General features: G+C 40.9%; 1 protein-coding gene across 3 annotated transcripts in view; it reads left to right on the top strand.

Annotated features, from left to right (window-relative positions):
• The window catches only part of RSPO2 (R-spondin 2), a 90932-nt gene that overhangs the window by 49498 nt on the left and 27481 nt on the right, over window positions 1-13953 (top strand). For 2 of the 3 annotated variants that reach the window (XM_018570797.1, XM_018570789.1), the window contains 3 exons: window positions 1998-2186; window positions 10061-10204; window positions 10334-10522. In XM_018570797.1, the coding sequence (XP_018426299.1) occupies window positions 1998-2186; window positions 10061-10204; window positions 10334-10522 (522 nt within the window). The remainder of the gene's footprint in view (window positions 1-1997; window positions 2187-10060; window positions 10205-10333; window positions 10523-13953) is intronic. The other variant, XM_018570805.1, reaches the window with a different exon arrangement.

Here is a 13953-nt window from a genome sequence, read left to right as displayed (position 1 = left end):
GCCTTTCTTGATGGGACTGAAGGGGCATTGCTGCCATGCTTGATGTGACTGAAGGGGCATTGCTACCATGCTTGATGTGACTGAAGGGGCATTGCTGCCATGCTTGATGTGACTGAAGGGGGATTGCTGCCATGCTTGATGTGACTGAAGAGGGATTGCTGCCATGCTTGATGTGACTGAAGGGGGATTGCTACCATGCTTGATGTGACTGAAGGGGCATTGCTACCATGCTTGATGTGACTGAAGGGGCATTGCTGCCATGCTTGATGTGGCTGAAGGGGCATTGCTGCCATGCTTGATGTGACTGAAGGGGCATTGCTGCCATGCTTGATGTGACTGAAGGGGGATTGCTGCCATGCTTGATGTGGCTGAAGGGGGATTGCTGCCATGCTTGATGTGACTGAAGGGGGGGTGTTGCTCTCATGTGTTAAGGGCAGGCACCATAAGATGCCTGTTTTTACCCTTGTTAATCAGAAAATGCATTCTCTATCCCCCTATCCAATAAGAGCACCTCAGCGGGCACTAAGGGCACGCTCACTGGACAGGGGAATGACAGGTGATATGTCTTGGCCATGCAGTCAAGGATGTCAGGCCACATAGGAACAAAATAAAATCATTTTTTTCGACAGACACTAAGGGAGGGCTTAAGTCAAATAAGTAGAGGCCTGGAACACAATTTAAGTTTTAAAGAGAACCTGCCTGGAAATAAAAATGGGAGCTGCCATTCATGTCTTATTAAAACTTGCTAAACATGGCTAAGCCCAGTCGGAGAAAATTGTTAGATTTTCAAATCAATGCTAAATGGCGTGGATAAAGGAATCTCCATTACCAGATATTGTATACAGCAGCCGTGGCACCCACTGTGCTGCTGAACAGTGACTGACCCATAATTTTCCACCCAGTTCAGCTTTTGTCAAGCTCGTGCTTGCAGGGGCACCCATGGCTTTAATTTCAGATGATTCAACAGGAATAAGCCAATATTTGAGCCTAAGCTGGCCATACGCTAATAGATTCCTGCGGGCTGAACAAAAGCAATCTAGCAGACTCCTCCATCCACCCTAAACTGTGTGGATGGAGGGGGATTCCTTTTTTGTAGAGTTCCCAATCAGCTGCCATCCCTATTTGAGTATTTGATAACCAGCACCCGCCGCTGTAAAATACCCGAAGAGGAACTGCAACTGATTGGTTGTAGTCACTCTTCGGCTGACCGTTTCCGGTCCTGCTCCTTGGACAAAAGTGAAATGAGTACTTGACTTTTGTCCATCTGGCAGGGCCACCCACCATATGGTCGGCTTTAGTCACTGTCCAGGAAACAACATACTAGGTGCCCCAGCACCTAATATACTTCATACATGCTTACAACACTTTAAACTCAGGAAAGGCATTGCATGGAGTATGATGACAGATTTGAACACTTGTAAAAACTAAAATCCAGGCTAAAAGTGAATTTCTATGTAATCCCAGCTAATTTGGTTTTACATAGAACTAGCATTATTTAGCAGAATTTGTCTTTTTATTAGGCCTCCTGTAATCCCCTGCACGGCAGTGCTTAGTGAGTGAATGGCTGCTAATACATAGCCACTTGGGGTTTCTTTTTTTTACTTTGCACAAACAGGGGCCCGCCCATAAATGTACTGCTGCTACTTCATTATCCAATCACAGGCTGGGGCGGATCCTGGACCTTCCTAAACTTTTTTGCTCTCTGTGGGGAAATTCAGGACATGACTGTGCTGTCTGGCAGGGACTATCAGAATTGCAGTGAATTTAAACTGTGCATTTAGCTGTCTGCTTGTAGTTCATCTTAATCTCGGAATCTGTTGTACTGAACTTGAGAAAAGGGGGAAAAAAAAACAGTCTGTAAATTTTATGAAATGTTTTGAGAATTCACTTTTAAGAAGTGTAGTAAAACGTTTCTGAGGTTTATTTTCCTAGTGTGTGTAAAATGTAAACTTCTTGTGTGGCTTTGTAAACTGATTTGTGGATATCTTCTTTTACAGCCAGCTATGGAACGAATCCAATCTGCAAAGGTTGTCTGTCATGTTCAAGAGACAATGGTTGCATCCGCTGCCAACCCAAACTGTTTTTCTTTCTGCGAAGAGAAGGGATGAGACAGTACGGAGAGTGTTTACATTCCTGTCCTCCCGGATACTACGGACTAAGAGCACCTGACATGAACAGATGTTCCAGTAAGTCACTGTATTATATATGATTCCATTTCATCTGACCCTCTCTGCTCTTTGGCTTAAAATGCAATAGTGCAGGAATGCTGATGCCCAAAAAACTTTTCAAATTACTATGTGGAAAAATGATGTAATATAGAAAGGATTGAGCTTTAAAGTGTATGCCCCATTTTACCCCCATTCCTCCCTGTTCATCCGGCATTATTTATTTCTTTTGCCTTGTTTCTGTATCGAGAAATTGCATTTTATTACTTCATTTGACATGGTCATCAGGCTTTGAAAAATTATTTAAGGGGGTCAGTTTCTATTGATATATGCATGCCCACTCCCAGAACTACCTCTCAAGAACCTTTTCAATACATGTGCATAGTGTATGAGCAGGTTGCTGTGAGTCAAGGCAACTGGAACTGTGCATGTATTGGAGAGATGTTCTGCATATTTTTTAAAATGTACCATAATATAGGCTTTTAAAGCTAGGCATATCATATAGTGCATGCCAGATATACAAGTAAATGTACTAAAAAGCAACTACACCAAAAATATTTTTCTGTTTGGGGTCTGGGCTAAAACTTCTGGGAATGCAGATTTTTTTTTGTGTGCAAATCCTACCTAGAGGAATAAGTAAAATGATCTGTGTGTGTGTGTGTAACTAAAATGATACATTTCTATTTCTCTCTCTGTGTGTATCTCTATCTATCTATAAATATATCTATCTATCTATAAATATATCTATAACTATATTACTACAGGTGTAAATATAATTTTTTACATTTTTGAGTCTTTCTCTAAACTTTTATTATGGGTTTTATATACCCATTTCCTTGCTGGCCAGTGTATAGATCTAAATTGGACTATATGTTGGTCCATGACCTAATTTCTTTATCTTTAATGAAATGTTAAGATAAATTAACTCCTACTGCTTAAGGGCTTCTATAGAGAAGAGGATAAAAAGTTTCCATAGATTGAATAACATAAAAAGACTATATATGATCTGTGGGATTTTTCCCACCATCATAGGATGATACTTGTCACATGATCAACAATTGGTATACAGAGTAGAGACTGTACAGCGAGTAGCCTAACAGACAATCTTCAGCCTTTCATGATGATATTCTAAAGTCGTCACTGTGCTGCTCAAACAAAACTTTTATTATTCTTTAATGTATTTAAACTCTCCTAATAGGCTCCCCACCCCCGAAGTATCACAATACATGCCGTGATCACAAGTGCCACTTCAGAGTTATGTTTTGTGGAAAGCTGTAATTTTACCACATGAATCAAACACATCCTTCAAATCTATATTTGTATACATTGGCAATATAGTTTTGAAAAATGCCCTCATATTTGCTGGGTTATGCTTTTGATCACAATGAGCCCACTTCATGTTCTTAGCTTCTTAAATCTTTTGTGAGGTAATAGACATTGTGAGGTCATTAGCAAAATCTGTAGACGTCAGTTTACAATATTTGACTGATTTGCCTACCTACAATGTATATTTTTTTAATGGTTCTAAAGACCTATTGGGCTTTTATTTTTTAATGTTTTAATAAATTATCTGCTCAGTTTTTTTTTTATTAAAGGCTGTTGTATGGACCAAAAAAAGGTGCAAGTGCATAATTTGTTTTTAATTTTAAGAAAAAAGTTTTTTCTGTCTTAAAAAATAATAATTTCATTCTGTGTGCACATTGAGTGCATTCGGAAAATAAATACTCTGGCAGCGGTCTTTGTCCTTCACAATTGTTTACAAACATAGCCATGCGATTACCTGTCTTAGCCAATCATATGATCAAGAACAAGGTTTGTTTCTGACTAATTTGTCTGGCAGCTGTGAGCGCTGCTCGTTCCTAAACAGAATGTTGATTAAAGAGACACTGTCAGCAACCTAAAAAATTGCAGTCAGAGCACAGAAAATGTAAGGCCCATTTCAGATGGGTCATCCAGTCAGGTCTGCCTTGGGGTGTCTGTGTACATCCGGTTGTCTCCGGCTCAGAGTACGTGTAACAATATTTTCTTTTCCGGTACTTGCTGATGCCGAATACCGATACCGGAAGTCCCATAAGGGAAGTCGGCCGTCATGTAATGAACCACTGTCCAGCTTCCTGATTAGCCGGGCAGCGTGTAATGACTCGCCGATTAGCCTGGAAGCCGTCTCACTGCTCCCTCGTCACCAGGAGATGGAGGTGTATAGCGGGCTTTCTGGCCAATCAAGAAACCGGGGGGCAGGTAATGAGTCGCCACCTGGCTTCCGGATTGGCCAGCTTCTCGAACAATCAGGAAGCTGGGCAATAAGTGATTACATGCTGCCCGGCTTCCTGACTGGCCCGGGAAGCCGGCTTCATGCTACCTCATCACCAGGTGACCAGAAAGCATGAAGCTGGCCTTCTGGCCAATCATGAAGCCAGGGGGCGGGTAATGACTCTCCGCCCAGCCTCCTGATTGGCCAGCTTCTCCACCAATCCGGAAGCTGTGCGGCGAGTCATTACACGCTAGACATGTGCACAACAAAAAAAAATAGTTTCAAGACGAAACAAATGAAAAAGAAAAACATTTTTATTCGTTTCGTCAAAGGAAACACATTTTTGTTTCAGAGTCAGCGAGCCTCCGAATCCAAAACTGCACACTGAAACGGCAGAACGAGAGGTGGTTTTCGCGCATGAACAATGCCATTTTTCTACTCAGATCTGGCCGCCGCTACAGGAGGCCTAATGTGACATCACATGACCTCACCATCATGTGACGTCACATGCTCCGCCTCCAATATGGCGGCGGGCATGTGCAGAACACTCCAGCAGCCAATATGGCCGCCGGTGTGTTCAGAAAACGAATTTATGTACGCCGGAATATCGTTTTAGTTTATTTGGGCATTCGTTATTTCGGATTTGGACAAACTGCCGAATCAACTGGTTTTCGTTGATTTGCAGGTTCGTCCGATTCCAAATGCACATGTCTGTTACACTCTGCCCGACTTCCTGGTTGGCTGGGAAGCTGGCTCCATGCTACCTCCTCACCAAGTGACGTTGGAGCATGGAACCATCTTCCGGGCCAATCAGGAAGCCGGGCAGCGTGTAATGACTCGCCGCCTGGCTTCCTGATGCCGGAAGTTCCGGTATCAGGATAGGCATTGGGAGCATTTGGGTGAGTATGATTACCAAATACTCAGTATCGGCACTGATACGAAAACCGGTATCTCCCTAAATTACAGCTGGCGCCTAACTTTTTTGAGGTTTTCTGTGGTACTTGTCAATGGAACTGGATCCTTAAAAAAAAAATCCTGCTGGTTCCTGAATTCCATATTTGTCCCACCATGTTTTTAGTGCTTACTTGTAGTGTTTTTCCTTTCCATTGTATTGACTTGCAATGTGCCTTTGAACATGCTATTTGGTCATCAGCAGAAATCATAGGACCTAGGTGATCGACATTCCCAAAAGTGTTGATTTCCTAGAGGACTTTGGGTGACCATTACTCTAGAATGGGGTAGTGTTCAACGGCATGAGTAGCAGAAAAGGTAAGCATTTACATTCTTGTAAATACTTGTCTTGACTCGCTTTAATTTATACAGTTGCACTTTTACATAGCAATGTGGTAAACATGCTGTGATGGTGGCCCATGAGGACCAGAGTTTACCATTGCTGCCCTAAATACCAATTTACTCTAAAACGATTTTAAAAAGGAATACTAGAGTTGGCTTTTGCCAAATTTCCCAGACAGAGTAATAAAAAAATGTCTTTATGTCACTTTGCTTCCATCATCTTAACCAATCCTCTTTGATGTGACTGCAAGTCTGGCATAGTTCACTAATCCTGCCTTTGTTCAGCATTGCGCCGCAGCACATCATTTATGTAATTTTCCTGTTAAGTGTCCGTATTTTTTAGGCATTTTAATTCATGTTATCATTTAGAATGACCTTTGAACAAACTGTGGCTGATTATTTGTGTCAAAGTTAGTAAATTCAAACTTGAATCGTAATTAGCAGTCTTTCCGTACGGTGCGGCAGGTCTGGAAACTGAGAACAGCAGTAAAGGAAAAGCTAACTGCAATGCAGAGGGGCTTGCCAAATTAAATGTTGTTCTAATTAATGTTCACCTATACACACATACTGCAGTCTCTGGATTTTAGAGTTTAAGATTTAATATCATCTTGTACTGTGCTAGCCATTAATGTGAAAAGATTAATAGGTACACTTCATTGGCTAATTTTATATCGTTAAATATGCAAGCCTTCAGAATATGTTGGGCTCCTTCCTCAGGTGTTATATATTATCAGATAGCTTGTAGTAGCTAGTCACATTCAACTGGAGTTCTGTAATGTTGAAGTTTTGTAGCTTATCTAAGTTAATTCTAATACATGTACATGTCTACAGTCTCTGGCAGTCCTCTGTAACGATACATATACATAATATTAAGTGCAGCCCCTTAGTGATGTCATGTCATGTCATACTTAAAGCCCTTTTTATACCTTGTAAGTTGACCACTACTGGTCTAGGGCATAGGAAATTTTTAGGGCAACAAAAGAGGGAAAGGGCTGGAAAATAGTTTTTTGCCACTTAGCTCACTAAAGAAAGTAAACTTCAGTCACACAAGACAAATCAAATGAGGTTACATTTAACCCAATACACTAGCCCAAGTGCTTGGTAAGTATATTATTTGTATGGGAAGGTGCCCAGTGGTAGGGGCCATTGACTGCAAAACCTGCCTCATAATGAAGAATGCACAGCTTTAAAGGTCCAAGCTTTCAGTATCCCAAGTGTACTTTCAACTGCCAGGGTAAAAACTACAACAGTCCCATGGAAATCAGTTAGGTTTTTTCCATCTACTTGAGGTCGGTCAAAACAACAATTTTATGGCTTACATTACAATTTAGACAAAACATTTTTTTTTTTTATCAAATTGCTACGTGCATGTCTAGCGTTAGGGTCTTGTGCATCAATGTGTTCAAACAAGGAAATTGAATTATTTTTCCACAGCCACCAGTCAGATTAATAGCTTAAGGCCAAGTCTGAAGCTGATTGGTGGATGAGAAGTAACTCCATTTCTTAGTAAAAACATCTTGCTACAAAAGAACCATCGTTACAGCTTGTGAACAAAGAAATCAGTGTCACACTCTGAGCATTTGTGACCTTCCTGACCCGTGGCATAGGCTAGTGACTTGATTTGACCCATTGAATAAATAAAATGTTAAACAAAGACTGCTTTACTGCTCAGAATTCATAGGTGTGTGTGTGTGTGTGTGTAAAACATCTATACAATTGGAAAAAGCCTTGGGGAGTTTGCAAATGGTTATTTCAGAAGTTCTATATTTCTCAGACACAATGAGACCAGAATGATTTATGCAATGGACCAAAAGTGCGAGGATCGTGCCGTATGAAATGAGTTCCAAATGCACGAGGCTGTAACTCCATATGTCTGCTGATAGTTTGCATTGATGCTGAATATAGTGTTACAGAAATGAGCCACAAATCCCCCATAATGTACCTGATTTATAATGTGTGTGCCCGTTGTTCCTCCAGGTAAAAAAAAAAGCATTCTGCCGCAACACATACTCCGTTTTCCCTGACCTATTTACATTCTAGCAAAAGATTATAATGCGGACATATTTTATTTAAAGAAGAACTTGACTAAGACCAATTTATAACTTAACTGGTCAATTAGCATAACTTCATACCGGTATCACAAATACAACTCTCTTCATGGGGGGAAAAGCACTATTTATCTCCACTAGCTGCAATAAACATGGGGACCAGTTAAAACTCAACAGCTGTATTTGGCTGTTCCACCGCTGTTTTTCATAGTTGTCAGTGATGAAGGTAGGAGGATAATGGCCTGTCATGGCTCCTGCTGAATAGTAATGATCTTAAAGCATTACTCCGGGTATATACACCACCCGTCCAAAAGAAAATTCACCACCTGGATTTGGCTATGCAAATAGGTCCGAGCCTTCCATTAAATAATAGGTCTAGGTTCAGTGATGTTTTGTGCCCAAAAAATGAGGTTCGCTGCCTACCTGAATATATTGGATGACAAGGTTTTTCCATCAATGGCTTTTTTTTTCTTCCCTGATGGCACATTGGGCATATCCCCAGATGACGACAATGCCAGGATTAATCGGGCTCACATTGTGAAAGTGATTTAGGGAGCATGAGACACCATTTTCACACATGGATTGTCCATCACAGAGCCCAGACCCTAACCCTATTGAGAATCTTTGGGATATGCTGGAGAAGACTTTATGCAGTGATATGACTCTCCCATCACTACAAAATCTTGGTGACAAGTTAATGCAACTCTGGATGGAAATAAATGTTGTGACATTGCATAAACTTATCGAAATGATGCCACGCGAATGCATGCCGAAATCAAAGCAAATGGCGATCCAACTAAATTAGTGTGGCCTTTTTTTATTTTAATTTTTTTGGACAGTAAATGCAGTTATGTGTTCATAAAAATAAGTAAATGTATTTTTAAATGTCACTTAATGTAAATACCTAGATTTGTCTTGCTATCAGCCTCCTGTGCAGAAGCATTTAGGCTGGGAGAGAACGATAATCTCATCAGTCTGCAGACACTTTCATTGCCAAGTCATAGGCTGAAAGCAAGGAGGGACCTCCCTGTGTTGCATAACTGTAGCATAGAAAAGTCAGGTCCCCAACCTGGCTGTTCTTGTCTGGCAATACTGAGTACATCTCAGCACTGGATGGCTGATTAGATTACACCAGTTCTAGCAGTGTTCAGTGATGAGATTATCATTTTCATGTATGTATTTAGATGTTGTATATTTACATTTGACCTGTTTCCAGATCAGATCAGCTGCTTAGGTTTATACCATCACAAGAGGGGATTTTGTTAACTAGATATTCAATTACACCAGCAATGGACTGTGAGGATCAGGCTGGTGGCTAAAATCGATTTGTTTGCTTAAGACTTCTGCCACTATGCTATCCTTCCTATGCACACTTTTCTCTACAGCTTCCCCCCCCTCAGATGCTGGATCGGCTGAGTCGAAGGCCTTCTGCACTTCGGCTGACCGAAGTGCAGCCGTAGGCAGCCGATGTACGGCTGAATTCAGCCATACAAGCCAGAAATGAATAGCCGAACAGCGTTCGTCTCACTTCACTTTGGCTGCGTCATTCACTCGCCTGCCTTTGTCAGCTTTGTGAATAACTCCCTAAGTGTTTTTCTCTTCAGTCTATTCTATCCTTTCCATTTTTCATTTGCGTCACTTGCTAGCCTCTGCTCTATTGTCTGTCACTGCTGTATCACAGGCAAAGTCACAGCCTGGGAGTATCAGTTCCATAAGGCAACCCCACCAGCAGGATCTCTGGCAAGATACCAGGACTTCTCAGGTCCTGTCTCCTCATGGTGACCTTTTCACCACCTGCTGATTATCTGACTCCAAGTTGTCTTCCAAGTTTCCCAAGTCTTTGTGTTTTTATTGCTGTTATTGACTTCTTACACAACTCTGACATCTGTCTTTATGGTTTACTTTCCAGACTTTGTGTCTATGCTTTCCTCCCTATAAGCTCCCAATACCCATGAACTTGGCCAGCAATTCCTTGCTCCCTGTTACAGGCTAGGACACTGCAGGGTTGGGGTGATGATATTCCTCAAAGATATAAGAGGTTTAGCAAACTGGAAAATATCAATGTGTTACACCTTTTAATATCTGCTAATTAATGTGTAGCTGGGATTCCTGTAGTCAACCGATATAGGAATCCAGCAGAGTGACTTAATATGCCTGGGAGACTTGCCCTTTTTTATAATTTGGGTCTGTGGGCACACAATTCTCCTGTTGGCTTTGCCCAATTTATTTGGTTTAACAGAAAAGTATATGAAGTAATTTATTTATTTTTTTAATCCCCATCCCTTTCCTTCCTCTCTTAACAGGGTGCAGAATCGAGAATTGTGATGCTTGTTTTAGTAGAGACTTTTGCACAAAGTGCAAAGACGGTTATTACTCTCACAAAGGACGTTGTTTTAAGGAATGTCCAGACGGTTTTGCACCATTGGACGAGACTATGGAATGTGTAGGTAAGTGGAGTCAGTTTACAATATGTCAGTTCAATTTGTGCTCCGTTATACTGAAGGATTAGGAAGAATATTGAAAATAACTGACACAGAAGAGATAACTGACCCCATATTTTTCTCTCGTTTTCCCAGATGGATGTGAGGTAGGACCTTGGAGTGATTGGGGAACATGCAGTAGAAATAACAGAACATGTGGGTTCAAGTGGGGCCTGGAGACAAGGACACGACAGATAGTGAAGAAGCCAGCAAAAGACACAATTCCTTGCCCGACCATTGCGGAGTCTAGAAGATGTAAAATGGCACAGAGACACTGCCCGGGAGGTAAGAACATAAGTCTGATGCTTAATCACACAGGCTGTTTTCTGGATGTTTAACTTTCAATTTATTTTCTGAATATTTAACTTTCAGTTTAAAGTGGCTAAGTACATTCCAGGTGCATCAAAACAAAAGGTGTGCAAAGTCTTACATTTTCTTTTCTTTAGAAAGCAGCCACATTCTATGTAAAAAAGTCTGTCCTCTGCCAGTATGCTGCATCGAAGGACCCTCTGTCACAAGGGCTTCCAATAGCAACTACAAGTAGGCATTTCAACACACATTGCACAAGAATGGATCACTGTTGTCACCATCAGGATATCTACCTTGAGAAATGTCATGCAGCCTTCCCTGGATTGCTTTCTTATAGTGAGAAAGTGTTTTCAAGGAGACTGCAGGAGATCAGCAGTACTGAGGTGTAACAAAGGATGATAAAAGACTGAAAACTATTTAAGGTGCTTCAACAAACAAAATCTCATTTAGGTAGGGTTTATATCCACTTTAAGGACTGAGTGGGGTAAGGACAAGGTTTGGGATACTACGAACTGCAGCCACAGGAAATCATACCCTGTGTTTCTGTTCCTATGGTAAACAATTGTTTTTACCATGTTGTAGTTAGCACTATAAAGGTTCAGTTTGGTAGATATGCAAGGGGTGTTGAATCAGCCACTGGTTCATTGTGTCTAAAGCTGGCTATACACCGGTAGAATTTTGTTGAAAATTTAGTTTTCGGAACAATTGCTCAATTTTCTAATAGTTAATGGGGTTAAATTGACTTTAGTGAGGAAAATATGAAAAAAGTGGGATAGAGAATTTCTCTCGCATGAATGCAATTCTAACAGTGATTGAGTGTTTTCATTCAAGAAACTCCATTCATTTCAACATCGAATATTAAAGCTAAATAAAATTGTTAACAACATTCTACAAGTCTCTGATGACATTCTCAAATGTTCTGATGGGATTGTTTTATATGAAAGCTTATTCAAAGATCTACCAGTGTATGGCCAACATTAGGAAGTCTAGTTGCAAGATTTCCATGCCATTAAGATGGAGGTTCCCTTTGGGACTGTTCATTTATTTTATGTTATTTTTATTATTATTATTCAGGATGTATATGGTACCAACAGTTTGCTCAGTGCTTTACAATATAAGGGAGACATTAGTTATAATACAAATCAAGACAAAATGGTAAGGAGGGCTCTTCCCATGATAACTTACAATCTAGAAGGGAAGATCAAGTGATACAAAAGGTGGTAGCTGCGTGGGGATGAATTGCTTGAGAAAGTGAAAATTCAATGTTTAGGCTTTCTTGAAGAGATGAGTCTTCAGGGATCACCTAATGGCAATAGCTGGACAGGTTGGTTAAGGAGTCCCAGAGGATGGGAAAGACTCTAGAGAAGTCTTGGCAGGGAGTATGGGAAGAGTTGATGAAGGAGCTAGAGAGCAGGAGGTCTTGGGAGCAGCGGAGGGTACAGTTAGAGTTATACTTTGAGACAAGGTTGGAGATATATATGCGGGGGCAGAGTTGTGGATCACTTTATAAGTGGTTAATATTTTATATTTTGTGCTTTGGGTGAATGGTAGCCAAATTATGCAGAATTTGGCAGGAGAAGCAACTATAAGAAGCCCATGGGCAATTCAGAACACCATCATGCACTCAAGAGTGGACAGAACAATTTTGGCTGGGCTGACTTTTTTGTAATGTACATGATATTGCCATGTGTCCTATAGCAGATCACAAGTCTGATCCTCACTACATTCCTGCTGGAATTTTTCTCTGTGCCTCTTTAGAAGTATTATGAAGCTGTAATCCTTTTGACACAAACAGCAACAATCTCTTGAAACCACAACTACGCTCATAAATGCTCTATCACTTTTAGGGGTTTTCTCTGCTGTCATCAACTCCTCCTCCATCACTGGATGCTTTTTCTCTGCTCACCAGACAAGGAATAGAAGTTTCCTTAACAAGTTTTTCTGTTTTATGTCTCAGTGTTGCGGTCTGTCTCTTCACATCTTGTTGGTAGATAAACAGGAATGCACAGATGAAATTGGACTAGCAAAACTGCTTCATTGAGGGCTCATTTACACCATGTGCGTGGGGAAGGCACAGAGCACAAACTAGTAAAATTACAAAGCTTTCAATGGGCTCAGTTCACACCAACATACTGCACTGGTGTGTGTTTAGACATGTAAATTGCGTTTCCTTTCCAATAGATAGTCGAACTTATTTTATTAAATTCGGATGTTTGTTTAATGAAAATTCGGATCGATCTGAATTTCGTTCAAAACAAAACTAAATTGGACATGTGACTTTTTTTTCCCTTTATTGGGGATTGCATTACAGGCACACTCATGTTACTTTCTGTTGTGGATCATTCAAAAAGGAAAATTCGGACATATACAAAATCCAGACAGGAAACCGAATCAAATTTCAGATCTGAAATGTGAAAAACGAAAAAAAAATCAGAATCGATCCGAAAAACAATTTTTTTTGCAGGGTTGCATGTCTATCGTGTGTTCCGCAAAATAGGACATGCTACATTTAAATGCAACACTACACGTAAAAAAAGCACTGCAACAAACATGGTTTGAATCCAGCCTGTACTGCTTCTGAGAAGAATAGTCTTTTGAGTGCAGTAGACCCTGTATGTTTTGGTGCAGAATAGTGCCCTTTATTCAGGGGTGTGCCTAGGCAGAGGGTGGGCTGGTGTTCAGAATCCCGCCCAGCTCACTGACGTCACTGGTTGCCAGGAGATGGGCAGGATGCCGGCCAGAGCGTCACAGGTTGCTAACAGCTCTTAGCAAACTGGGACGCTCTTTCTTCCTGTAAAGGGGTGCCTGCTGCTCCGCACGTGACCCTAAGAGATGCTGCCTGAGGCAACTGCATCAGGCTGCCTCATTATAGGAGGACGTCTCTGCCTGTGTTGCTGTTAGCAACAAGTTAGATCCTTTATTTCCTCTTATGAATGGGATCTAGCATAGCAATTTTATTATCAAATTTTTAATTCTCAGTCCGGAGCAGAAAGTGAGATTTTTACATTTCCCCAAGGGTTTTGGAAAAATATGGAGATTAGGGTAAAATCATGGTAACATTTTTGCAAACAGCATTGAGATGGCAAAATTATGGTAGCATCTTGGCGGTTTTTATGGGAGCAGTGGACTTTAAATGGCTCCCGAGGGTCATAGAAGCTCCTTTCAACTATCCAGGACCTGTTCTTGTGCCCAAGGCAACCCCTAATTAGCCTTTTTTTCCAATTTTTTACAGAAGGGAAATGGACCATAAGAAAAACACGAGAGTGAGAGTACACATATAACGATCAAGTACAAAAAGAAAAGAGGAAAAATACTTATGTAACAAGACCAATAGAAAACATTTCCTAGATGCCCCAAAAATCCTGAATAATAATAAAAAAAGTAGATCCCCCCCCCCCCCCCCACCG

This window comes from Nanorana parkeri, unplaced genomic scaffold (assembly GCF_000935625.1).
Source record: "Nanorana parkeri isolate BGI_ZX_2015 unplaced genomic scaffold, ASM93562v1 scaffold39, whole genome shotgun sequence".
In the NCBI taxonomy this organism is placed as follows: Eukaryota; Metazoa; Chordata; class Amphibia; order Anura; family Dicroglossidae; genus Nanorana; species Nanorana parkeri.
This window is presented reverse-complemented; position numbering and strand designations above follow the sequence as displayed.